Source organism: Natator depressus, chromosome 2 (genome assembly GCF_965152275.1).
Source record: "Natator depressus isolate rNatDep1 chromosome 2, rNatDep2.hap1, whole genome shotgun sequence".
Classification (NCBI taxonomy): domain Eukaryota; kingdom Metazoa; phylum Chordata; order Testudines; family Cheloniidae; genus Natator; species Natator depressus.
The window spans coordinates 88,679,812-88,707,023 of record NC_134235.1 but is presented as its reverse complement, the minus strand read 5'-3'; the positions used below and the strand labels follow the sequence as shown (position 1 = coordinate 88,707,023).

Here is a 27,212-nt window from a genome sequence, read left to right as displayed (position 1 = left end):
TAGGGCTGGTATCTCTTTGTCTTCTGAGGCGGAGTTTATATGCCGAGTGTGCGTAAGGTCGCATGTGAATCCTTCATAGTGTGGAGAACTTCATCTGTTTTGGCAGAGAATAGTCTGTCCTTATCAAAAGGTAGATCCTTTATCTTCACGCAGGGAAGAAAGGTAAGCAGCAGGATACGGACCCTGGACTTCAGGAAAGCAGACTTCGACTCCCTCAGGGAACGGATGGGTAGGATCCCCTGGGGGACTATCATGAAGGGGAAGGGAGTCCAGGAGAGCTGGCTGTATTTCAAGGAATCCCTGTTGAGGTTACAGGGACAAACCATCCCGATGAGTCGAAAGAATAGTAAACATGGCAAGCGACCAGCTTGGCTTAATGGTGAAATCCTAGCGGATCTTAAACATAAAAAAGAAGCTTACAAGAAGTGGAAGGTTGGACATATGACCAGGGAAGAGTATAAAAATATTGCTCGGGCATGTAGGAAAGATATAAGGAGGGCCAAATCGCACCTGGAGCTGCAGCTAGCAAGAGATGTCAAGAGTAACAAGAAGGGTTTCTTCAGGTATGTTGGCAACAAGAAGAAAGCCAAGGAAAGTGTGGGCCCCTTACTGAATGAGGGAGGCAACCTAGTGACAGAGGATGTGGAAAAAGCTAATGTACTCAATGCTTTTTTTGCCTCTGTTTTCACTAACAAGGTCAGCTCCCAGACTGCTGCGCTGGGCATCACAGAATGGGGAAGAGATGGCCAGCCCTCTGTGGAGATAGAGGTGGTTAGGGACTATTTAGAAAAGCTGGACGTGCACAAGTCCATGGGGCCGGACGAGTTACATCCGAGAGTGCTGAAGGAATTGGCGGCTGTGATTGCAGAGCCCTTGGCCATTATCTTTGAAAACTCGTGGCGAACGGGGGAAGTCCCGGATGACTGGAAAAAGGCTAATGTAGTGCCAATCTTTAAAAAAGGGAAGAAGGAGGATCCTGGGAACTACAGGCCGGTCAGCCTCACCTCAGTCCCTGGAAAAATCATGGAGCAGGTCCTCAAAGAATCAATCCTGAAGCACTTACATGAGAGGAAAGTGATCAGGAACAGTCAGCATGGATTCACCAAGGGAAGGTCATGCCTGACTAATCTAATCGCCTTTTATGATGAGATTACTGGTTCTGTGGATGAAGGGAAAGCAGTGGATGTATTGTTTCTTGACTTTAGCAAAGCTTTTGACACGGTCTCCCACAGTATTCTTGTCAGCAAGTTAAAGAAGTATGGGCTGGATGAATGCACTATAAGGTGGGTAGAAAGCTGGCTAGATTGTTGGGCTCAACGGGTAGTGATAAATGGCTCCATGTCTAGTTGGCAGCCGGTGTCAAGTGGAGTGCCCCAGGGGTCGGTCCTGGGGCCGGTTTTGTTCAATATCTTCATAAATGATCTGGAGGATGGTGTGGATTGCACTCTCAGCAAATTTGCAGATGATACTAAACTGGGAGGAGTGGTAGATACGCTGGAGGGGAGGGATAGGATACAGAAGGACCTAGACAAATTGGAGGATTGGGCCAAAAGAAATCTGATGAGGTTCAATAAGGATAAGTGCAGGGTCCTGCACTTAGGATGGAAGAATCCAATGCACCGCTACAGACTAGGGACCGAATGGCTAGGCAGCAGTTCTGCGGAAAAGGACCTAGGGGTGACAGTGGACGAGAAGCTGGATATGAGTCAACAGTGTGCCCTTGTTGCCAAGAAGGCCAATGGCATTTTGGGATGTATAAGTAGGGGCATAGCCAGCAGATCGAGGGATGTGATCGTTCCCCTCTATTCGACACTGGTGAGGCCTCATCTGGAGTACTGTGTCCAGTTTTGGGCCCCACACTACAAGAAGGATGTGGATAAATTGGAGAGAGTCCAGCGAAGGGCAACAAAAATGATTAGGGGTCTAGAGCACATGACTTATGAGGAGAGGCTGAGGGAGCTGGGATTGTTTAGTCTGCAGAAGAGAAGAATGAGGGGGGATTTGATAGCTGCTTTCAACTACCTGAAAGGGGGTTCCAAAGAGGATGGCTCTAGACTGTTCTCAATGGTAGCAGATGACAGAACGAGGAGTAATGGTCTCAAGTTGCAATGGGGGAGGTTTAGATTGGATATTAGGAAAAACTTTTTCACTAAGAGGGTGGTGAAACACTGGAATGCGTTACCTAGGGAGGTGGTAGAATCTCCTTCCTTAGAGGTTTTTAAGGTCAGGCTTGACAAAGCCCTGGCTGGGATGATTTAACTGGGAATTGGTCCTGCTTCGAGCAGGGGGTTGGACTAGATGACCTTCTGGGGTCCCTTCCAACCCTGATATTCTATGATTCTATGATTCAGTTGCAGCTCCCTGGTACATCCAAGGACGAGAACCAGGAAGCTCTACACATGACGATAGCCATGACAGTGGTACGGGCGGCTTTATCGGCCATGTCCAGGGCTGCTTGTAAGACAGTTCTCGAGACCAGCTGTCCTTCAACAAGTATGGTCTTGAGTTGTGCCTTCTTGTCCTCAGGGAGGTCAGTGGTAAATTCGAAGAGTTTGGCATAATTATTGTGATCATATTTTGCCAGGAGAGCGCTGTAATTGGCAATATGAAATTGCAAGGTGGAAGAGGTGTATACCTTGGGGCCCAAAAGGTCCAGCGTTTGTGGTCTTTATCCTGTGGTGTTGATCTGTGTTGTGTTTGTTTGTCCCTATAATTTGCAGCTTCCACCACAAGAGAATTTGGTTGCAGGTAGGAAAAAAGAAAATCCATGCCTTTTGCAGACACATAATATTTCCTGTCTGCCCTTTTGCATGTCGGGGGAGAGTGGGGGGGAAAGCAGTGGCTGGTGTCTGCCATGGTGTCTGCCATACTGTCTCCGCCGTCTCTAGAATCGCCTCATTTATGGGGATGGCAATATTTGCAGTAGAGGATGGCTGTAGTATCTTCAGCAACTTGTGCTGGTTCTCCTGGACCTCCTCTAGGGGAATGTCCTGGCTAATGCCTATTCTTTTAAACAATTGCTGGAATTGCTTGAAATCGTCTGCCAGCGTTGGAGGAGGCGGCAGATGGCCTCGGGGGGAAGAGGAGGAGTTATATGCAGGCGACATATCCTTGGTACCTGTTTCCTCCTGTAGTTCTTTGGTCGTCTCTTCAGAGGCCACCAATGTTGTAGATAGCAGAGATGTCAGTGGAGAGCATAATTCTCCTCTTGGTGGTGAAGAGGTTTGTGTGTAGTGGGCCTTGTATGCTGTCCATGGGTCCCACAGAGGCCACTGCCTGGGAAAACCCATGGGAGGGCACATCCAAGACTGTCCATACCATGGGTAAGGTGGTTGCCTGTGATAGTCCTTTGGTTTTAGTGAGCCCGCAGTTCCTCTTCTATGAAGTATGGGGGAGTGGTGTGGGGAGAAGACTCCTTTGTCCTGCTCCTCATTTGCGCTGTCGCTGAACATCGATGGTGCCGTGGGAGATGTGGGTTGAGTAATAATTGGTGAGCGGTCGGTGCCAAGGAGAGGAGATTGTGACATGGATGCCACAGTAATGTCCTTTTGGGTTAAGAATTGCTGAGGTGCCCGTGGTTATGGTGGACTTTTGGTCATCCTTGTCAGATCTTGGTTGGAGCGACTGCTCCATAAGAATCATCTTAAGATGGAGATCCCAGTCACAACAGGCTCTTGCCTTGAGGTTGTTCCAGTGAATGCACTTAGACGGTATGTGTGCTTCACCAAGGCACCTCATGCACTGAGAGTGCCTGTCGGACCTTGTCATTGCTTCGTGACAGGAGCCACATCTCTTGAAGCCAGGGGAGCCTGGCATTTCTAAGGAAAGTTTGTGTCCTTGAGGGAGACACGAACAAGGGGGAGAACTGAAATGAGTTTTTTATTTATTTATTTTTTTTTTGCTACTAACAACTATCTAACTAACTATACTAGAACTGGGAATATATCTAACAGGTATTTCTATCTATTTAACTATAGGAAGAGGAGAAGATGTCGCACAGTTCCGAGCTCCATCTTCAGCTGAGGACAGTTGAGAAGGAACGGAGGGGCGCGGGTCACGCGCGCGCTGCCTGAGACTCCAACGACCATGATACAGCTGCTGTGCATGTGCGGCCCAACCAGGCACTGCTACCAAAAATCTTCAATCAACAGCACTGGGATGCACCATGACCTGAAGTGAGAACCCACAGGGACAGCACTCGAAGAAGAACTGTACAACCTTATCCTTATCATCAGGGTTTGAACCCTGAACCTTCCAATACTGCAGCCCAGACTGCTACGACTTGAGCTACAGAACTAACTACAGTAGCTGGCAGCAGAAGATGGTGGTATTCTCAGAGGTGGGAAGAAGCCTGGTCTACTTCTCTCTTTCTCTTCTTCCTGCCTAGGAATCGGGAGAACTCCTGTCCCATGTGCTGCCCTAGAAAGATGGCATGAGTTGCTGTGGCCAGGGACTGGTTGGAGCAGGCCTGGGCCAGCTCTCTCACTCCCCATCACCTTATGAGTTAAGAGAACTTCAAGCCCACTTGTACTGCTACAAGCTGGAGAGGGGAGGGAAATGGGTGACTGGGGCTGTGTACTGAGTCTGAAGAGGGGAGCCCAACCTGGTCTCTTTCTCTCCCCTCCAACAGCCACCACTACAGGTGCTCTGAGTAGTTATCAGTAAGGCTATGTTTTAGTCATGGGTATTTTTAGTAGAAGTCATGGACAGGTCACGGGCAGTAAACAAAAAAATTCACAGCCTGTGACCTGTCAGTGACTTTTACTATATACCCCTAACTAACCTGCTCGGGGAGGGGGCAGTCTGGGGGCACCAGGGATGCTGGGGGAGGTGTCCAGGCAGCAGCATGTGGCCTGGGACCCCGATGGTGCTGGGGGGGTGGGGCTGACAGGGGTTCCCTAACCGGCTCCGCATGTCCCTGCAGCTGCTAGGTGGCGGAGGGGCCAGAATGCTCCACGCGCTGCTCCCACCACAAGCACCAGTTGCGCCGCTCCCATTGGCCATGAACTGCAGGGGGTGCGGCCTACGGGCATGGGCAGCATGCGGACTCAGCCCCCTGGCCCTTCCTCCACCTAGGAGCTTCAGGGCTATGCCAGTGGGAGCTGTGGAGCCCCCCCCCCCCCCGCCAACCCCTCAAGGCAGCCCCTGAGCCAGCACCGGCCGCTGCAGAAGTCACAGAGGTCACGGAATCCATGACTTCTGTGACCTCCGTGACAGACTCGCAGCCCTAGTTATCAGACACTTCCCAGTAGAGCAGCTGCCAACATTTTCCTGAGGAATGCAAGTAATAGAAGAGAAATGATGATTTTTATAAATTCTCTCTCAGAAAAACCTGAGTGAAATTTCAGGGGATAAAGACACTTGTCTTGCCCAAAGAAAGCCTTTCTCCCTTCCAAATATCAAAGGCCTTCCGCAAACAATGGAGGTGTGAGAACCGCTCAAATAAAAAAAAAACCCCGGAACATAACTTTCTACTTTATATATTAGCAAGCGTTAGGCAACCTAAACATAGGAGTCCCTACCAACTCCTGCTATAATAAAGGCATCAAGAATGACAACATAGTGTGCAGAAAGGCTCTAGAGGAACGAATGAGCCTAAGGAGATGGTGAAACCAAAGAGTTTCTTTGCCTATTTCTTCCCAGTTGCACGAGGAAGCTTGAGGCAGAAGTCAGGTCATGATTCTAGGAATGAGTCTTTAAGTCTTATGAAGGCTAACCTGCTCTGAAACCACCTTCCAGCTGCAAAGTCATCATCTTCTCAGATAGGTTTAGTAACCTGTTGTTTGCATATTCCATTTCTAATTTGTATTCATTCTGCTGTATGACTTTTGCCTTGTGAATATTGTTTACAAACACTATAGTTATAATTAAGGCTCTGTTTATGTCACGGAGGTCATGGAAGTCACAGAATCCGTGATTTCCAGAGACCTCCCCTGACATTCTCTGCTTCAGCCCCAGGGGCTGCGGGACTCTGGAACTAGCAGCCAGCGGGGCCCTGGCAGGGTTCCAGTGACAGGCCTCAGGGCAACCCCTGCAAGGTTCCAGCGACAGGTAACAGACTCCTGAGGGGGCCTCCTCAGGGTTTCAGCAACGGGAAACAGCCTTGTGCAGAGGGGAGGGGGGAACCTCAGGTGAGTGGCTGGGGGTGTCCCGTTTTCTTTTGGGGAAATATTGGCACCCTGCAGCTTCCAGCTGCTGCGGGCCGAGGGGGAACCCCACAGCTCCCAGTCACCACGGTGGCAGGGGAAACCATGGAGCCGCAGCAGCAAAAGTCACAGACAGGTCACGGCTTCCATGAATTTTTATTTATTGCCCGTGACCTATCCGTGACTTTTACTAAAAATAACCATGACAAAATCTTAGCCTTAGTTATAATTCCTTTGCACTGCCGCATATCTCTTGGAGCATTTGGATAGTCTTGTGGTTAAGGCCCTCAACCACAGGAGACCTGGATTCCATTCCTCGCTCTGCCATAGACTTCCTGTGTGACCTTTGGTAAGTCCATTAATCTCTCTGTGCCTCAGTTACCCAACTGTAAAATGAGACAATACTTTCTATCTCCCTTCCCATATATGCCTATTTAAGCTGCGAGCTTTCCAAAGCAGGACACTCTTTTACTATGTGTATGTAAGACCTATCTCAATGGGGCCCCTCCTATCAGTTGGGACCTGTAGGTGCTACAATAATACAAATAATAAAACAATATAAATACGTTAGCCTACATCACTGGAGGGCTGAATGGACATAGCATCAAGGCATCTGCAAGAGGAGTATGTGATTGACAGGCAAATTTTTGGTACCCGTGCCAGAAGGCCTCTGGGTGCCATAACAAAATATAATGAAACAATTTAAAAATATGAGCGGCCTGCCTAACATAACTTTCAGTAGCTATAGAGAAGGAAGGTCACTCTGAAGACTGATCCTGAAATATAAAGTTTTAAAATTTAAATGCACATATACATATTATTTAACCCCAAGTTCCAAGTGAATAAGCAACAAATTTGTTCTAGTTTCCCAGTGGTATAAATGATATAATAAATCCATATGCTGCATCTGTGTCCCAACATGAAACTAGAGTCCAACCTATAGTCCCACAAACAAAGCTTAAATAAAAGTTAGAAGGCATTACCTATGGGACACAGGTGTTGGTTGGAGGCAAAGGGGAAGAAAAATAGAAATCCTTCCCCTTCTAGCATGTTGATGGCCTAGTGGATCTGCAGTGCAAAGTCATTAGATATGCTTCCACCAGAGTTGCTTCCTCCTACACTCTAGTGTAGGTGGCTGCCACAGAGCTCTGGTTCTGCCACATGCAGAAGGCAGAGTCCCCAGTGCGTCACCGTTCTCCTGTTTGCCACCACCACAGTAGAAATTAAACATTTCTTTTACATATGGAGACCTACCCAGGGAAGCCTGGGATTTCTCAGTTAGTGCCGAATGCTGTGGTTTGGGGGAGACAGAATGGGAAGTAGGGAGGAAGAACAGATGGATCATAGGAGTCAACAACAGAACTGATTGTATTAATCTAGTTGGTTCCACTGAAAGGACTCTCTTAACATATTTTGAAATGGAATATTTCACTATCTCCTTAGAGTGCTGGCTGAAGTACTGCACTGGATTCAAGAATTATGTGGTTTGCCATATTTCTATGAAACATCAAGATCAGCTGTGATTAAAGTAATGTTTACATAAAGAATTCACGTAAAATGTGGTTTTAGTCTCTCCCCCCAAAGGAAATTATATTACAACAGAAATGACTAACTTTCAAAAATATGTACCCCAGTTCACACACTACCCTTCAGTTTCACTCACCTGGTCTGTGGGTGTATAGTCAACCATACTGACGCTGTCAATTCTTTCCAGAAAGCTAGAATAAAACACAGAAAAAACACACTTAGAAAACTGTGAACTCTACAATCTCCGTTACCTTTTCAATTTTAGATTGTAGCACTTATAAAAAGATGGGTTCAAGGTTAAGGCCTAACAATTTCCTTACTTTGATCAAGTATATATTTTCTGTCCGCAACACACCATTTACCCAGTCTGTGTTGCAATATTATGCTTTATACTTACCATCAGGCAATACCCACAAACAAGGCAAATGGGATCAAAATAAATATGAATTTCGTAAAACTGCATTACATTAAAATGTTGGTTTAATTCCACACTTCCTCATATGAGATAATGCATCTATGCCACAAGAACACTGTCAACTTGTTCAAACCTAAAATTTAGGATTTGGTTAAAAAAATGGGGAGAGGTCTTTGTTTTGTTTTATAAACAAAACCTATTTAAAATAATATTAATTTTAATAATCTACTGTAAGGGGTTAGTATAACATAAGTAAGGAAATTAATTTTTTTCAAGTGCCCGGGATTAATTAAAATGTGGGTCTCTTCCCCAGGTTTTTTGGAATTTTTTGTTTGTTTACTTGTTTGAGCCCAGATGTCTCATTTTCAGGGATTGCCTGAATGACTTAGAATCTGTTTTGAATTTCTGGATTGTTTTTTGGTGCACATCCTCTCTCAGTGAATCCACCTCAGGGTATAAAGTTATCGTTACCAAGATTTCTCCCTGAATTAGCAAGTTTTCCCCCCATTTTTCTCATTTTTAAGGGTATGCATGTGGAATTTATTTAATTACAGTGGGGAATACGAAAACATGTTGAACTCCTGACTTTCAGAGTGACTCAAACAGATGGCTTCACACACACTGTCTGGTTGCAAAAATACCCTTCCAAACCCTATTTGTACAGTACTTTGCCATGAAGACAAATTTAAAGAGAATGAAAGATACAGTGTGTGTATGTGCGTGCATGTGTGCCTGTGTGTATAATAAAAAATTACTTGCAGTAATTTTTTTTTGTTTTCCACTGCCAAAACTGTAGATAACTGAGATATAATCATCAGGGAACTCCATGATCACAAGGTTATTTTTAAATGATATGTACATTAAAAATATCAAATATTTTGGGCAAAAACCCAGCAGTATAGTTTATGCTTTAGTGAAACTAGCTACAGTGATCTGTACTGAAAAAAATACAGCATTGTATAGTGATCATCATCATCATCTTACTTTATCAAGCATCAATCGTATCATTAGTATCTGATAAGTCAATATTTGTTACTACTAGAGTTTGACATAATCTCAGTGTCTTCACAGTATATTAACCTTTTAGTTTAGTACTAGCAAATTTCCCATGGTTTACATTTTTTATAACTGAACATTTGTACGGTTTTCTCAAATGTAAAAAAAACCCCAAAACAAACACCCAATCTTATTTTTGCAGAGAGAAAAATAATTCTTGAATAACCTGCATATAAATTACCTGCTTGGTTAATTACCACAATATTAGATTATAGCTTTGACAACCAAATAAATGCACTACTTGTACAAGTAATGGATTTCAGAAATGAGGAGATATGGAGCTGACATCATCTTACTAAACACACAGGCTTCTCTTCCATCACAACATTAAATACATTAACTTGATCTCTTTTTCTAAAATTGCTTTCCATAGAACATTAATTTCTACATTCCCCCAAGTACTTCTATTCATTGCCTCTTGTTGGAATTTACATTTTTCAGGTGTACATCGTAGAACAGTAAAGATACAAGATGCAAAATTCAGATTTGATATGCTTAAAAGTTGAGAATTCACTCCACCCTTATTAATCCTTATATCAGCAATATCCGAATAATGAAAATGCAATAGAAAACCAGTAAAAGTTGATGATATAATCATTTTTTCCTCTTTGTACAGGTACAACCTACATAATATGTAAAGCTAAGTAAACAGAATGAATTTCTACTGTATTTTTGTATCTACAGAATTGACAAATCCTCTACTTGTGCATATTCTTGACAAACATTCATTCAATATTTTTGTCAAGCCTGCAATAAGTGTTTTAAATCTGCATTGAAATGAAACATGTAGGCTTTCATGTGTGTCATGAAACTATAACACACTGTACACAGTCCAATTAGATTTATAACTTCACAAACCCATTTTTTAATTTATGAGTAATTCTGATTTATAATTGGCATAACACAGTATTTAGTTTCTTCTGTACACTTAGTACAACACAATTTTTAACGTATCTTGACATGGAACAATCTGCAATTTTATTTATTTATTTTTAAACTGGGATGCAGAAGGGGGGGCAAGATTGATGAAAAGGTCATCAAGCCTCTGTAAGTAAACTGGATTAGTTCACTGTTGTCTTAAAGCATGTTAAAATGGACTGGAGAAATAAAAAAAATAGTCATTGCCTGACATTATTCTTTCTATCTATTAATATGTCTATCTGTAGTTTTATAAATATCCTTAGTGAGTTTCCTAGGAAACTCAGCTGACAGTTTGACAAGCAATCTCTAAATTTTATATCATGCAAGCTGTGAATACAAAAGTGCAGGTTTCAGACGTGCATAGATAGGAACTATCAATAGGTATTATTCCTTCTAAAAAAGCATGGCAATTTGAGCAACTGTAGTGGCCAGGCAAATATTTTTGAAAAAAGGATTAATAAATACTTAGTAACAGTAGGTAGTCATACATCAAAATCCCTTTCTAACCAGGTGAATTATCAAAGGGAAACATTCAGCCAATTATTCCATATGGATAATCCTCCAATAAACAAAATAAAAGGAAATTCTTAGTCATAAGAATAAAATAAAAAATGAAAACCATACTACATTTGTGCAAGTGTATTTTGACACTTATTAGAATTGAAAGACTAAGATAAACTGCAAAGAGATGCAATAAACTGCATTCGATGAAGTGAGCTGTAGCTCACGAAAGCTTATGCTCAAATAAATTTGTTAGTCTCTAAGGTGCCACAAGTACTCCTTTTCTTTTTGCATTTACTGTGTAACTTTGAGTGATTCACTTGCACTCTACCCACTAATACATCTTCCAGGGTCTTGTCCTAACTTTCCAAACCCCTAGTTTCAAACAGCTGCAATTTAGAACAGGAAATCAACAGCGAACCGACCATTTTCTTCGTTCCTCAAAATTACAATGCTCTGAAGTGCAGGAAGAGCAATATTCAATTCTGCATCTGCAACAAGTTTAAAGTCTGTTTTCCTGAGATCTTACAAAACTAGAAATGGGAGTTTTATACCACTGAAAAATAATGTTTCCTCAGATATTCTTTGGTGATAGCTCCTGAAAGGGAGAACTAATAATTCCATCGCCTTTGGAATTTCTAGGCCTCCAGATCTTCAGAACTGAATTGCTTCTATTTATTGAAGTCTACAGAGGTAAAGGAGGATCACAAATCTATGATCATTCCAAGTAACGCAGCTGGAGAGCAGTAACTGTTTATACTTTTGATAGGTCAGTGAAGGCTTTGGAGACTCTTTGTTAGGAGAGAGAGGAGAGTCATATAACTGTGGGACTCACATTCAGCCCTCTTATGGAGGGCAATTAATCCTGTATACATGCCACAGGCAGACATTTTATGATTAGATTACCTATCTCAATTACCTATAGAACTTGAAACTGAGTTCTCTTGGGTAGCTGCTATGAGAGAAAAGATTCTGGCGATGGTAAAACTTTGTTATAAAATGCCTGCTTGATCAGAGTGTGGCTGTCCGTGCCCTTTACACCTGCTATGATCTCAAAGACACAAGATTAGTGTGTGTTTTTTTGGGGAATGCCCTAGTTTCCTTAATCCTACAAGTTCCCACTGATAGGCTTCAAGCAAACATGCACTGCGCTCCACTCCGTTTCGCAATAATCAAAGTGGAGTTTGGTAAAATATTCTATTGACAATGTACTGATCATTTAAAAACCCCACTTTATGGCGTAATATTTAAATAAATAAGATTTTTTGTTTGTTCTGTGTTTAAGTGTTGCTAATATATAGTTTTAAAATTTTCCTTGTGCTCTTGGAGCATTCTAGTCCATCCTCAATAGGGTTGTGCAGTAGATTCCCATGCAGGAAAGGGGATCAATAAAACAATGAACAGACTTTCAAATTGGGCAGAGGCAGTAAAACAGCATCTGTTTTTAATCCATTCTGGAGCCTGTAGCACTTACTGTAGCTAAAAAAGAATACAGTTTTACAGTTCCAACTGTTTAAGCAACCACAGAAGAAAATAACTCACAGACAGAGAATATTACTAAATTTTGCATTTATTTACATAATATTTAAAACATAGTTATTGATAATTATACATTCGTGTTTTTACTATGTTGTCTAAGAGTTCTATTGGGAATAAACACATGTCTAGTACTTCATTTTTGTACTCTAGAAATATAAGATATCTATTTTAATACACACACGCACGCACGAGAGACTGAGAAGGTGGTTGCAAGTGAGCACAATACCTTAGCAAAGGGAGAGAAAAAAAGGCAAATGTCTTTTGGAAAGCTTTGAATGTATACAATGAATTTTAAGAGCAGATGAGACAGCCTGTAGAGGGCAGCATTTACTAAACCACACGCCCTTCTGTACCCAGGCAGACCCTCACTGCAGGAGTTTCATACTGCAACCTCTTCACTGACAGAATATACATACATTTTAGTTTAACAGCATGAGCTTCCACAGAAAAAAAGTGCAAAATTTAGTGTAAATGAAATTAGATTTTAATAATGAATGCTTGGGTTTAATTTAATAGCCCTTAACTTGTCAGAAGTGCACAATATAAAACAGTCTGTTATTCTTCTATTGATAGGCAGGTGTAATAGACTCATTCTCTCACCGTGGAAACGATCAAATGGACATAGCCTGTTGGAAACAGTTTGATCTGTCCAGAGGGTCAGGTAATTCTCTAATCTTATTCATTGATTTAACCCTTTTACTTCAGAGCATCTTGCCAGCTCTCCTCTTGGGGGAATACTTTATTGAAGAGTCTTACAACATGACTGGACGGTAACAAGGGTAAGACTCCTCCCTATCTCCAATAAGAAGGTGCTACAGGGCTCTAGAATTACTGCTGAGAAGGCTCTGACCTTCCCGATTTTATATTTGTGCTTTGTTACTTCTAGTGCACTGGACAACTGTAGCTGTCACAGTGGTACGGTCTTACCCATTGTAAGGCTTTATAGATCTGCATCAGAACCTTGAATTGGACTTGGTAGAGAACAGCAACACAGGACAGAGTTTAAGAACAGTGGTGTAGGTTGCAGATAGGTTCTCTTTATTTCATCCCACTTAGGCATTGGGCTACTGAGCTATGTACCTACTTGTAGTTTCTTCATGAACTTTTTGTCTCACCTCAGATAGAGTGAGTTACAATAGTGCAGCCTGAAGGTGAGAGAGTGTATGGATTTCTGCTACCAAAACATCAAGCACAAGGGATGCATGGGGAGTTATGCATCAGTATGCATAGGTGCTGGAACTAGGGGTGCTGGAGGTGCTGCCGCACCCCCTGGCTTGAAGTGGTTTCCATCATATAAAGGGGTTTGCATTTTGGTTCAATGGTTCAGCACCTCCACTATATAGATTGTTCCAGCACCACTGTCAATGTGCATCAAGGGAAGAACAGATTTCTTAAACTCCTCACAAAGAAATCCCTTGATGATGAAACCTCTCTCAGCTCTGGTAGCTATGACATTTCACAGTCCTAACTAGCACATGAGAACGTGTAGTCTCTGTCATCTTATAAGTATGGTTATATCTACCATCAATCCCCACCTCCTGAAGCAAGTAGGGCTGAATTAAAAGGGTAAAAAGTTAAATCAATCTCATAATGCTTTTTCACCATTAATGAACTAAACCTCACAATATTCCTGTGAGGTATACAAATATTATTTAATACCACATCACAGAGAAGAAAGCAGATTCAGAGAGGTTAAAAGTAGTGGCATATTATTACTGAGAGGGGCCCATACGTAACCCAATCTCAGGGCCCCACCCCACAACAAATCAAAGGGCAGATGGTATTTAGAAATAGGCTTAATGAAGATGATGAAAAATATCTAAAACATGGGTAACTCCTATTACACAGAGTTTCGTTTTTTGTTATAAACATTACTAGGCATTCAGTTTAACCCTGCTTATTACTTGCCAAATTGCCTTTTCCCAGCTATGTACTCCAAGCCATTTATGCAAAAAGGCCTCACAGCTTTTGGCCAAAGCATTAACCTAAGCAAATACATTAAAAGTTATTCAAGCACAATAAATGTTTTAGATATGTTCTAAAGAACTTTGTTCCATTTAATAACAATGGTTTGGGTTTTTTTAAATTGAAAGAACACACACACACACACACACACAAAGATCAAAGAGTATAACTTCTCCATCCACTTGCCCTCTCTTGACTCCCTAAATCTGTTGCAGCATTTCCTGTTGATGGCAGTCTTACGTTTGGGAAAAGCCTCGTTTCCTCCTAATTTAGCTAACTAACCACTTTTTAGCCCAACAGATGTTTTTGCTTTGTGAACCAATGAGAGGTTTTTGGGGATCACCATTAACCCTCTTAACATAAACACTGGCTAAGATTTAAACCTGGAAAACTTCCATTTAAACAGGGATTAGCAGGCTCTGGCAGAATTAAGACGAAGATATGTATCCCATTTCTCTACAGTACAGAACCACACTGAAAACCTTATTCATCTGCTATCCTGACGTGCATGATGATCCCAGAGAACAGGGAGGGAGAAGGGTGAAGAGCAAAAGGAGAAAATAGAGAGAAAGATAATTTCTGCTAAACCGGGTGGTAACACAAATTTCATTCCTAAAGGTCAAAATGATGGAGCTGTTCAAAACACAAACTAAGAGAGAAACAAAACTATTAACTGATGTTGATTAGATTTGTGCATATAGTACCCGATTCTCATGTCAATGACACCAGTGTAATTCTGTTGATTTCAGTGGAGTTACTTCTGATTTATACTGGCAGAGGGGAGATTCAGGCCCATAATCTTTACACATATACTGGTATATCCATATGACATGCACACAGAGATCTGATAACTATCATAACTATCCCTTGTGAAATACAAAGGCTACATACAGAACATTCTGCAGTAATAATAGCCACTCTCAGTAGAGGGCCAAAAGATAATGAATCAAAAGAGTAAGATCATGTTGCATATCTAGAGCGCTTTGCAAACTTGAACTGACACATGATATACAGGGATCACTTCATCCACACTGTTGGAATGAAACAACTGTTTAACACCATACAGCAACACTGCACAACAGCTTAGGTCAGGAAGTGAAGAATACCGTAAGTGTACAGGGATTTAGATAGGCAGAATGTAATTACTCAATTAAAATTTGGCTGCAGTGTCTTTCATGTGTCTGAACAAATAATCAAGACCTTGGTTCTATGTCCCACCCCTGCAGTTTGCTTCTTCCAAAAAGAACTTTGACACTTATGTTCCTGGAAGCCAAATTAAGGACAAAAGTCTTATTAACATTTGGCATTGTCAGATGCATCTGATTTATAAGCATCAATTACATAGCAGAAACAATCTTCGGCCCACTCTTGTTTGGGAATGCAAAAAGTTGCTGGAAGGAGGTGAAAAGTAAGGAAAACTTCTCTCTGCAGGATGTTACATGCTCAGCTTACACTTTTCTTTGAAAGCTTATCTTGGTACCTCTATGTCTGAGATAAGCAAACTGAAAACTACTATCCGGTCAGATCATTTTAAGGAGGAGTTTTGCCCATATGGGAAAGGTAGAAAGATGATTTTAAATTCCTGGAGAGTGAGAACAGAGAAAGTGTGAAATTAATTCTCCCTGTGCGCAAGGACAAATGGGAAACTTGCGTGGCAGACTTATACAGGCCGTCTGAGAGGTGGCAGTGAAAAACAATTCTATTCTCTGAGCTGCAACAGTGGCCATTTCCCTTCCGCACTGCGTAAGCATGGATCAGTGGCCCTTTCCTTGGCCCACCTCCAATGTTCTGCTCCCATAGTCTGTCTATTTTTATTCTCAGTTGTTTTTTTACAGAGGGCTCTCTGTGTACACTTCACCAGCAACCCGTTCCCATACAGGGATACTATACGGTTCAGCAACAAGGAGAACAAGGGGATGTGGGTGAAATCCACCCAAAAGGAGAATGTTCCTTTGGGCTCTCTAAGGACACTGAAACCACTCACTGGTATTCATTTACAAAGGTGAGAAAACATCCCCCTGAAGATGATCAAAGGCTCAGAACTTAAAAGTATGGGGAAATGTCTGGAATGGACATCCTTCATCCCAAAGTATTCTAAAGCATTTCACCAAACTACACAAAGGAATCACTTCACTCACCACTGAAGTACAGCCATCCCTCTTTGGGGAAGTAAAGGTGGAGCACAGCAACCCTGCTCAACAGTTTATAATGTTGGCCAGAATTTAACTGGACAGCTCCTCTCCTCTTTCAGATCGCACAGACCATCTCCCTCCCATCCCAATCACAACATCCCTTTGCAACTATAGCAATTACTTACCTGTAAAAGTAATATCAGGAAAATATTTCAAGCATTCTCAGGCGTAGTTTAAGGTAGTTTAGCAGCTGGAAACAAGGACAATGCCTGCACCATGAGGCACAGATCTAACAGTGGAGATGCAAATATTAGGAGTGAGCACTAAGTGACACAAAATGGTCTCTACATTTCCAAGTAAAGATGTTGAAAAATACTCATTGTTAAGTAATCGTTTAATCTTGCCCATTTTAGAACAGGATATATTTAACCACTGCATGTTTTTAAGCAGTCAGTCATGACATGCACGGCACTGCTGAGTGATTATTTCATGCCTTAGGTAGTTAGTGTAAGGCAAGAAACCTGGCAATCAAGTAACTTCCATTACCTGAGAAACACAAAGCCTGCAGTTTTGTGCCTACTGTAAGCAGAATACAGTGACCATGCCCAATTTGCTCTTAATGGTTCTAATTCCATTTCATTGTTAAAATAACTAAAACCACAGTAGGACTATAAAATCTAGTGCTCAATACTAGCATCACAATCGTACCCCACATGCTTCTTATCCTGGGCTGTGATACCAGTAATAAGAAATGGTACTAGGGTGGTAGAGAACACACAGGGCAGGTCTACACTACCACTTAAGGTCAATCTAACTTACGTTGCTCAGGGGTGTGCAAAAGACACCCCCCTGAGCAATGCAAGCTACAGCAACCTAAGCGCTGTCCACACTGGCGCTATGTCAGCCAGAGATGCTCTCCGCCTCTCTTGGAGGTGGAGTAATTATGCCAACGGGAGAGCACGCTCTCATTGGCATAGAGTGTCTTCACCAGACAGCAGTGCAGCTGTGCTGATATAGTGCTTCTAGTGTACACTTGCCCTCGATGAGTGTTCCTTATCCCCCCATACCACTGCCTTTCTGCCCCTTCACACTGACACCTCTGGAGGGTAAGTTAGCAATATCCCCCATGGCATCAGTTATTAAAACAGCAATATAATTATGTTAGGTGGAGAGTAGTTATGTTACAGTTTGATTCCCACTTGCTTTCCTTTTTTAAAAAAATTGACATTATGTTTTTATTAGCTTTTAAAATCAATCACTTTCCCCAATCCCTATTTAGCAGCTACTATTTTGCAGGCCAAAGGCACTAGTTTAGGGAAAGTTAGAGGAATGTCAGCTAGTTTACACACTTATGTGCACGCCTAGTCTGGGATGATGGGTACCCCTCAGCTGGGAACAGGGGTGTCCCCTACCCTGCAGGAGTAATGCTGCCAGTCCCATTGAGGCTTGTGGTAACTGTCTATTGGAGCCAATACAGAGTGGCATGAAAGCTGTGAAAGAGAGGGGCAAGGGCAACACTAAGCACCATGGCTCTGTGGCTGCAATGAGCTATTCATAAGTGAACCCCTGTGCCTATGTGGAGCCCCTTTGCAGTTAGCGGGGGTCTGCTTGTGCTCAGCTCATTGCAGGATCATGACCTACATTAGCAACTTTTAGCGTCGAGCAACTCGGCAGGCTAAAGAATGTGTTTCATGGCGGTACCATGATAAAAGCTGCAGCTTTCAATATTACAAAGCACTACTGCAGTGCAGCAAAGCTCTTTGTGTTAGAACATTTTAGAAGCTGTTGCTCCGTTGGTGGGGTGATGTTGTGAGTTGCTTAGTTTCTACAAAATGTCACAAGCACCATCACCACAAGGATGGAGTTTTGCTTAACTGATCTCTGATGTAAGGCTATTAAAGCTGGCTTCCAACTCCACTGAAGCCAATTATAAGTATTCTCTCTGAAACACTCAATCTGTACTGTACAACTTCTGGAGGTCCAGAAAACAGTCTCAGAGAAGAAATTTTAACTTTCTACTCTGCCTTTCTTCTTAAAATGTTTTTATATCTACACCTTGTGGAAAAAAAATTAGATTTACGTGAGAACTGTTGGGCAGTGCTGCATACACATTTGCAAGTACAGTATAAATGTCAAAAATCCAAAGCTGCTTGCTAGCACATTTAAATATCGAGACAATTTTTTTTAAAGAGAAGGACAAGATTTAAAAAACCCTAACATCCACATAATTGCCCATGTCACTCCAGTCCTGTCAACTACGACAGCAAAATCCCTAACAATCTACTTTTTCAGGGGAAGTTTGTCCTATTTCAAGGCTCAGCTTCTATGGAATATTCTGAGAAATAGTGTATCTGGTACCTACATGAAGAGTGAGGCCTAGTCTATACTTAAAAGTTAGATTAGCATAGCTATGGTCCTCAGTGGTGTGAATTTTTCACACTCCCAAGTGCCATAGCTATGCCAACCAAAACCCCATTGGTAGATGCAGCTAGGTTGATGGAAGAATGCTGCCTTTGACCTACCTATCAAAGCACGGGGACTCTGGAGAGCCACAGCAATGAAAAAACCCCTTTCATTGCTCCAGTACCTGCAGCCACGAGCACTATAGCTTCAAAAGTGCTATAGCTGTGCCATTGTAGCACTCACTGCATAGAAATGGCCCAAAGTCACTGTTGTGATACTCTCTAAGGACCTGATTTTTCTTTCATGGAAGTTAATGTGAGCCTGATTCTGTTTACATGAAAGTGTCTTGACACTGGTCTGGCAGATTAAAGGGCATTAAAGTGGGTGCAAATTTAATTTATACCCCTTTAAAGCACCCTTATAATGCCAGAGTGGTGTAAAGGGGCCTTAGAGCAAATGAGAATCAGACCCTGGGACTTTTTCATTAATTTAAATGATAGTGGGATCAGGCCCTAATAGCCTAATTCTGCAACGTAATCCCCCTAATCCCACTTAGATGAGGGCATTCAACAACTTGTAGAAGGTGCTTGCCATTTGGCACTATCAGGCCTTAAACTGGTAAAGAGAATATCATTTGGAGCCTGGACTTCTGTCTTAGGTGTAGAAATGTCATATGGAATTACTGTACCAGTGACCTTACTCAAGAAGTAATCATTAACCCATGAATCTATTAGTATAGAGTCCAAGGTAACAAAACAATAATTTGGTTTCAATAATGCAGTGCATTACAGTTCAGTGCAAACAGAGCAGTGGATTAGTTAGCAACTAAATAGTTTAATAATTAGAAACATTAAAAAAATTAACCAAGAGTGATTTTTCACTAATAGCTAGAGGTTAATTTTCTAGTTTTGATTTTCTGCTTTTAAACAAATGTGACTTTTGAACCCAAACATTGTCACACCAAAATCTGCCAGTTTCTACTTTAGTCTAAATAAGTAGACAGCTACATTTCCTATCACTGTTTAATCCTGTAATCCCTTTAGATTGTTAGTAATAATCTTAAATGGATTACAAATAATCCCATTCCGACACCATCCTGGGTGTATCTCCTCAATGAATGTACATCTTGTGTTAGTGTTTCATACATCAAGCTACAAGAGCATCCGAAGATCATACTTTATTTTAAAAAAATAATAATTTTGCTTTGCAAAAGTGCACAGTTGAAAAAAGCTTAAAATTAATCTAGAAGAGTACATTTTAAATCATGTGCTCACATGATAATTGTGATGACTTGTTGGCAACAGAGACCATTCTTTAATTAGGAAAGGGTAACTACTTTGATCAATATTTTCCACATTTTACAATATGTTCTGTTCCACAAGGCCTCAGTGTAATTTTATTTTTGTATTATTTCAATATAGTCATATTCAAAACAAACTATTTAAGACAATGTATTTTACAATGTATTTTACATGTATTTTACAATGTATTTTACAATTTATTTTATTATTTATTATGAATGTAACCAATATAAATCCTGGGGGCAAAAATAGCTTCTGGACCTGCAGGTACAAAAGGAGGGTAGGAGGGGAGTATGATATGTAAGAAATAAATATATTTTCTCACTAGATTCAACTGCAGAAGTGCAGGAAAAGCAGCAGTGTATGTGATCAAGGAAGAGAACCACTGAAGCAGCAGTTTTCTGTGCTTTGGAGGTGGCTAGCAAAAAAGGGAATTAATTAATTCAATAATATCTATAACTGAATACTATTCAACAGAAATAATATATACTAAATAATAAAAGAAATATTGACATTTAAAAATCATGTTTTAATCTAATACAGGATTTGTGTCTTTCATCTGGGCTGTCTGCCTTCATTACAAATATCACAGTGCACTTCTGACACTCATTAGCACAATATATAATGCAGACAAAAAAAAAAAGTACTAGAGGCCAGGAAAAAAGGGAAGTTCCCAATTGGTCTGGATGTATTCTTCTGTTTAATATCTTTTCTCCCTGAGAGTTGAGTATCAGGCCTGTGTCTCATTACAAGCACTGCAAATGCCCTCTGCAATCCCAGGATCTCAATACAGGTTGTGGAGGTTGCAAACACAGGCAACCAGTAGCAACTGGAAAGGAATTATAGTTGGAACACATTCAAAGCAGTTTAAAGGACTTTTGATAAAGTTATGTTTTTAAAAATTGCTGTTGTTCTTTAAAACTGGGAACATCATCATCAGAATCCTCAAGACTATTTATTTTGCTAGAAGAATGCTACAGATAAGAGACAATGATAAATAAATGCAGAAAAATGTAGATTGCTTGTATAAAAAGCAATGAGATATTCCGCTTATGTGAGACTTCTGAACTTTCCTCAGATTCTTCTCTCTCTCTCCGCACCTGAACCCCACACTCTACCCAGAAAGAACTAGTATAGGGCTAAAGAATCCCTCAGGGCTAAAGAATCTATGAGATACTCACTAAAGCCCTGATTCTTTAAAGCCTTGCTCGTGAACTTAACTTTAAGCATGTAAGTAGCTGCACTGGACTCAGTTTAAAATTTAAGTACACGGCTAAGTCACAGCTGAGATTGGGCCTCAATGAATGTCTTTCATTGCAGAAGATCTTGAATCTGCTATTTGCACATTACAGCATAATTTCCAAAGGCTGAATAAAAAGTCTGGGACCACAGTGGGCCCAAGTCCAGCAACATGTGACACTACACTGAGCACTTCAGTTACAGAAGACCCACTTTATTCTGAGACATGACCGTGCCTGTGTGATAATTATCTTGTTATTAAAGGTGACCTGTAAATAGATTTAAAAAAAAATCCAACTGCTTTTGATTTGGACACTCTGGCCCCCAAGGAACTGGTGGAAGAGAGGTAGTCAGCATCCCTAAAAAGTGTATGTAACTGCCATTGCAGTTTGCCATCCACCAGCCTATGTGACTCCCCAACATCAGTGAGTGAAACTAAATATACTAAACACTCTATAAGTACATTAAACACGAATATTTAAAAACCACTCAAGGAAGTGGAACAAAACACAATTTGCCTCACACTCATAGGTCATCTCCTGTTTCTATTGTTATGGATATGACACACCAGGCACAGTGTGTTCTGGAGAGTCATGTGGAGGGTGCATTGTGCTTTGATAGCAAAACTCCAGGCTGCTCAAGGGAACTGAATTATACAGTTAGATGACCCTCAGCTGAGAATGCTCTGCCTCAAGTCCCAACAAATGTATATATATATCTAGAGGATATCAGAATAAATGCATCAGGTGATCTCAGCTGCCACACTCGTGAGTAGCATAATGGCTTGTCTGTAAGGTAAACAGAGCACAAATGGTATATGATGTTTTATAAACCAAGACCAAAACACCTAAGCACAGATGGGAAAACGAACATAGTGCACAAAGCACAAGTGCAAAACACTAATGCCAACCGTGTTCCACGGCCACACTAGTACTATCAGATAGATTCTGTTATGTATTTGGAATTTCTTATCAAATCTAATTCTTTCCTGGGGCTGTCCACCTACAATTTTCTTCCTTTAAAGCAACTACAAAATCATAATAATTAGGCCTCTGATATGTACTGTTTAATAACAAGCCAAAACAATGAGTAAAGTCCATAGGAAATGAAGACGACTAAAGGAGCTTGCTCTTTTATAACTGTTTATGACATACCCAACACAACACACACACTCTTAAGAGCTATATTATGTATCTTTTAAAACTAGTTTTTAAATGCTATTGATGTAGCTTTTGAACTGGCAATTCCAAAGTTGATGCTCTCTCTCTGTGAATGGCAGGAGGAACTGTGTTCACAGAAGGCAAATGCGTGTGTTGGAGGACCAGTGGGTTGATTATAGGGGCTTTTCATGTACAATGCTCCAGAAAACAAACTTTTACATATAGATAATACCACTAGAAGTTTGATAATGAGTGGGTTAAATCAGTACAATTACCCAGTATGAAAAAATGGAACATTTCTCACCAGTAAATTCCTTTCTGCTAGCCAGTGTCTCTCACAATTCTTGATGTCTGGGGCCTGGGCTGCTCTCCTCACTCTGAAGTTCAGGGAGGTGAATCAGAGTTTTGGAGCCACACTGTCTGGCCACACCCCCTTAGCTCCTCCTTGCTTCCAGATGAATTATTCACAAGCTGTGAAATTTGTGTAAGATAAGTAATAACAAATATTCCAGCGATAACAACAGTATGGTAACAATTCCACTTAATATCTGACCCTTGATGCAAGAGCCATCCAGGTAGAATTGTGGGAAAAGCTGCTAGGAGAAAAGAAATTATCAATAAGAAATTTTTCATTCTGCTGCTCAACATCTCCCACAATTCTGACACCTAGGAAGAAGTGAGCAGCGAACAGATATAGAGAGGATTATAGAATAGGACAGAAAAATGAAAATGGGATCCCTCCCATCTATAATATTTGATCAAAGAGCAAAATCATTTCCAGGCCATCGTCTGCAGCACCTCCCTGACAAAGGATGCCTCTGCAGAGGACAGGAAGTCCATCTTGTAGGGCTTGATAAAGGTGGTAGCATTTGACCAGCTGGCTGCCTCACAAGTTTTCACGTGGATCCATTAGCTCTTTCTGCATACAAGGTCACCAGGGATTACGTGGGGGTGTGTCCTGATCACTTCTGGAACAAGAATTGCTGATGCCTTGCATGCTCTCACAAGGCATAGTCCAATCCACCAAGCAATAGAAAACGGGGAAGCTCTATCCTTAGCATTTTGGATGAAAGGATACAAACAGGGCAGCTGATCTCCTTGAAGATTGTAGGTTTGAGGTAAATTTTCAGAGCCCTTCTGATAGCTTAATTGTGCCACCTCTCCTCGGTGGGATGCTGTGGCCTTGGACAGAATGTAGAACCACCTCTCAGGAAGCATGGAAAGAAGAGTTCACCTTTGGGATAAATGATTCCAGAGTTCTGAGCATCACCTTATCCTTGTGGAACACGCAACATGGTTTCTGCCTAGAGAGGGTTGCCAGCTCTGAGACTTGCCTGTGGACATCATAAAGCAAGTTTTGATGGACAAATAAAATATTGACACTGACACCAGTGATTTGAAGGGATGGTTTGTCAGGGCTCTCAATACCAGGGGCAAGTCCCACTTGGGAAAAAGAGGTCTAATTGCTGGCTTGGCTAAGTGGATCACCCTTCGGAATCTGGGTAGTTGGGGGTTCTCTGCCAAGGAATCTGCAGATCCTGCAAACATCATGCTACTAAGCGCAGACACCTGAGTGCAGTGATGCAGGGTTGGAGACCTTTGTTGAAGCCTTCTTGGAGAAAATCCAAGATAGCCAGAATTTCTGGATTTCTAGGGTTTGCTTTGTGTTCCTGGCACCACCTGCAAAACCTGGTCCAGATAAAGGAGTATGCTTTCAAGATCAATATTGTTCTACAAGAAAGAAGTGTTTTTATGACATTTGAGGACAGGCCTTATGATACTAGTGCTTCCTTTTCAATGGCCAAGCTGATAGATGCAGCCAATTCCGGTCAGGGTGAAGCAGAGGACCTTGTGAGAAGATGTCCTGTCTCTTTGGAAGCTATAATGACAATCCCAATTTCAGCTCTACCAGGTCCAAAGACCACGGTCTCCCTGATCAATGTGTGGTTACCAATATTACTGTCACCAGTTTTCATTTTATTTTCTGGACCATCTTTTCTTATAATGGGAAGGGTGGAAACTCAGAGGAAGCTCTGTGGCCATCTGTGTGAGAGGGCATCTGTCCCCATGGATCTAGGGTCCACTTCCCTGGAGAAGTACTTTAGTGTCTTCAGGGTCATGTGGTTTGCAAATAGGTCAGTTGAGGGCAGGCTGAACAATTGGATGATTAACTCAAAGACTTCCAGATTCAGGCACCACTTGGAGTTATTCACCTTGTGGCTGCTAAGTCTGTCTGCCTTCTGGTTCAGGTCTCCCTTCAAATGAACTGCCCTCATGGAGAGGAAAAACAGCTCCACCCACTGCATGATTTCCATTGCTTTAGCATATAACACTGGGCTTCTTGTTGACCCTGGGTTGTTCACATATACTACTCCGGTCATGCAGTCTGACTGAATCAGAACTTCATTCCCCCTCTAGGTTGAAGGGAATCTTTGTAGCGCCAACTTGACTGCTCTTAGTTCTAGGAGGTTTATGCTGTGGGTCCTTTCCACCAGGGTTCACATGCTTTGAGCTTTTTGGGATCCCAGGTCTGCTTTGCAGCTCTCCAGGCTGGCATCAGTTGTGAAGATCAGGGGATCTGGAAGGCATATGGTCATGCCGTTGTGGACACTGCCCTGGACTCACCACCATTTTAAGGAGTTGATCGTCTGTGCTGGAACCCTCACTTGATCGTTCATGAGTTCCAGGGAGAGGTCCCATACTTTTAAGACAAAGCCTTGAAGGAGCCTGATGTGTGATTGCTCCTATGGAATAATGCACGATATTAGGGGCCTAGCAGTTGAAGACTCAATGCAATAATGGGCCTCTTGCGGTTCCAAAACAACATGAGGAGGTCTTGAATCTTCTGAAACCTCTCTAGAGATGGACATATCCTTGCAATCCAAGTGTCTATGTCCATTCACAAGTGGGGTATTAGGGTGGACGGAATCAATGAGCTTTTCTTGATTTGATAATGAAGCCATGCGCCTCCATGAGATTCAAGTTCAGGGATGTAGCTCTGTGTGCCACTGCTGGAGATGGAACTCTGATTAAGATGTCATCCAGGAAGGGGAACAAGTGGCTCTCCTGTGACCTGAGTTTGGCTATGATTACCACCAACATCTTTGTAAAGACCTGGGGGAAGAGGATAAGCCAAATGAGAGTATCCAATATTGATAATGCTTCCTATCATAGGCAAATCTTAGGAACATGTGATAGAACGGTCAAATTGGGATGGAGAGGTATATGCATCTGCTAGATCCACTGAAGTCAGTAAATCCCCCTGGGGAGATTTACACCACAGAGAGTAGGATCTCCCTCTGGAACTTCACTTTCTTTATCCACTTGTTGATCCTTTTGAGATCTAGAACGGCTTGGATTCCCCTTTATACTTCTGAACAATAAAGAAAATGGAGTAGAACACTGAGAATCTTTCTTCGGAGGGAACATTTTCTATTACTCTCATATCCAGGAGGTGCAAAATCTCATTCTGGATTAGATTGCGCTTTACGGAGTCATTCAAGATGAGGGATTGGATGGAAAACGGATGGGGTGGAGACCTTAACTCCTTGGTGTATCCCAGAGTCACTGTCTCTCTGAACCACTTTTGCAGCTAACCTTTCTGAGGGCCTGAAGTCCTCTTGCAAGATCTTTCTGAACCCTCACCGGCTGGATCCCATTCCACCAGAGAGGGGAAAAGCTTCCAGAGCACTCCTGGCCAAACTTGCAAGGAGGGGGGTGCTTCTTTTCTAGGGCACTCAGGACCCATTTTAGGACTGGGGGAGCGTTTGTGACCAATGGGTAGGGGATCTCACATGCTTGTCTGACTCCTAGCCCTGGGACCTAAGAGAGTGAGGGACAGAAGGCTGGGTGCAGGTTGGGTGTATCACAGTGCACCATTTGGATTTCATTCAGTGCTTTTTGGGCTGCTCTGCCATGCATGGAAGGTGCAAAGGAACCGGCAGGGAGGCACTGCAGCTGAGGCTTCTCCAACACTGGGTAAAAAACTTGTCGGGGGTGGACAGTGATAGAGAGTTCGGGAGGGAGATCACTGCTCACCACTGCCTCAAATTTTGACAAAAAAAGCCACCCGTAGGCAGACGAGAAGGCGGGAGCTGTAAAAACAACCGTCTGCATGCTACCATGGAGGCAGAGAAACTGGAAGCAATAAGAAGCTAAGGGGGGCGTGACCAGACCATATGGCTCCAGGACTCTGATCCACCTCCATGAGCTGCAGAGAGGAGAGCAGCCCAGACCTCAAGAATTGTGGGAGATGCTGGGTGCAGAAATGATTAAAACATGTCAATGTGGTATAATGCTGGTAAGATGTAATTCATTAATACAGGAAAATGGCAGTGAATTTTTCTGGAAGGCTCAATGCATCATGCGTGACCATTTCTGTTAATATGAAAGTATGACCATGTTCATAACATAATTTATAACACAGTGCATGATCTAAAATTGCAAAATAGTTCTATGCGGAATGTCATAAGACTGCAATACTTTCATTTTCAATAGTGTCATCGTACTATTTTAAAAGTATATTTGATTCAGGAAAATTAAGGCAACAGTGAATGTTACTGTAGGAAGAAAAATACATGTCCAATCCACATAAACTTGCATGCAACCACGTTTAGGAATCTGTGAATAGTTATTCTATCCTGCCAATATATTTCTCATATAAACCCAATTACTTATCCTAGCATCAACCTATTTGACTGATAATGAGATTTGTATTGCTTTGGTTTTACTTGTGAATTTACATTTAAAGGGTCTAGACTGTACCACATGCAGTTGTGTTGCATGTTCTAACATTCACATATATTTACATTTGTGTCAGTGACTAGATTTGTTTTGGAGCTTCATTCAGGTTTTCAAACAATCTATTGTACATCTCAGTGAGCATCTCTAAACTGAGCCACGCCAGG

The 27,212-nt window shown here is 41.9% G+C and overlaps 1 protein-coding gene across 3 annotated transcripts in view; it reads right to left on the bottom strand.

Annotated features, from left to right (window-relative positions):
• GNAL (G protein subunit alpha L) overlaps positions 1-27,212 on the bottom strand; it is a 330,636-nt gene that overhangs the window by 23,981 nt on the left and 279,443 nt on the right. For all 3 annotated transcript variants that reach the window (XM_074944650.1, XM_074944651.1, XM_074944652.1), the window contains one exon: positions 7,810-7,864. In XM_074944650.1, the coding sequence (XP_074800751.1) occupies positions 7,810-7,864 (55 nt within the window). The remainder of the gene's footprint in view (positions 1-7,809; positions 7,865-27,212) is intronic.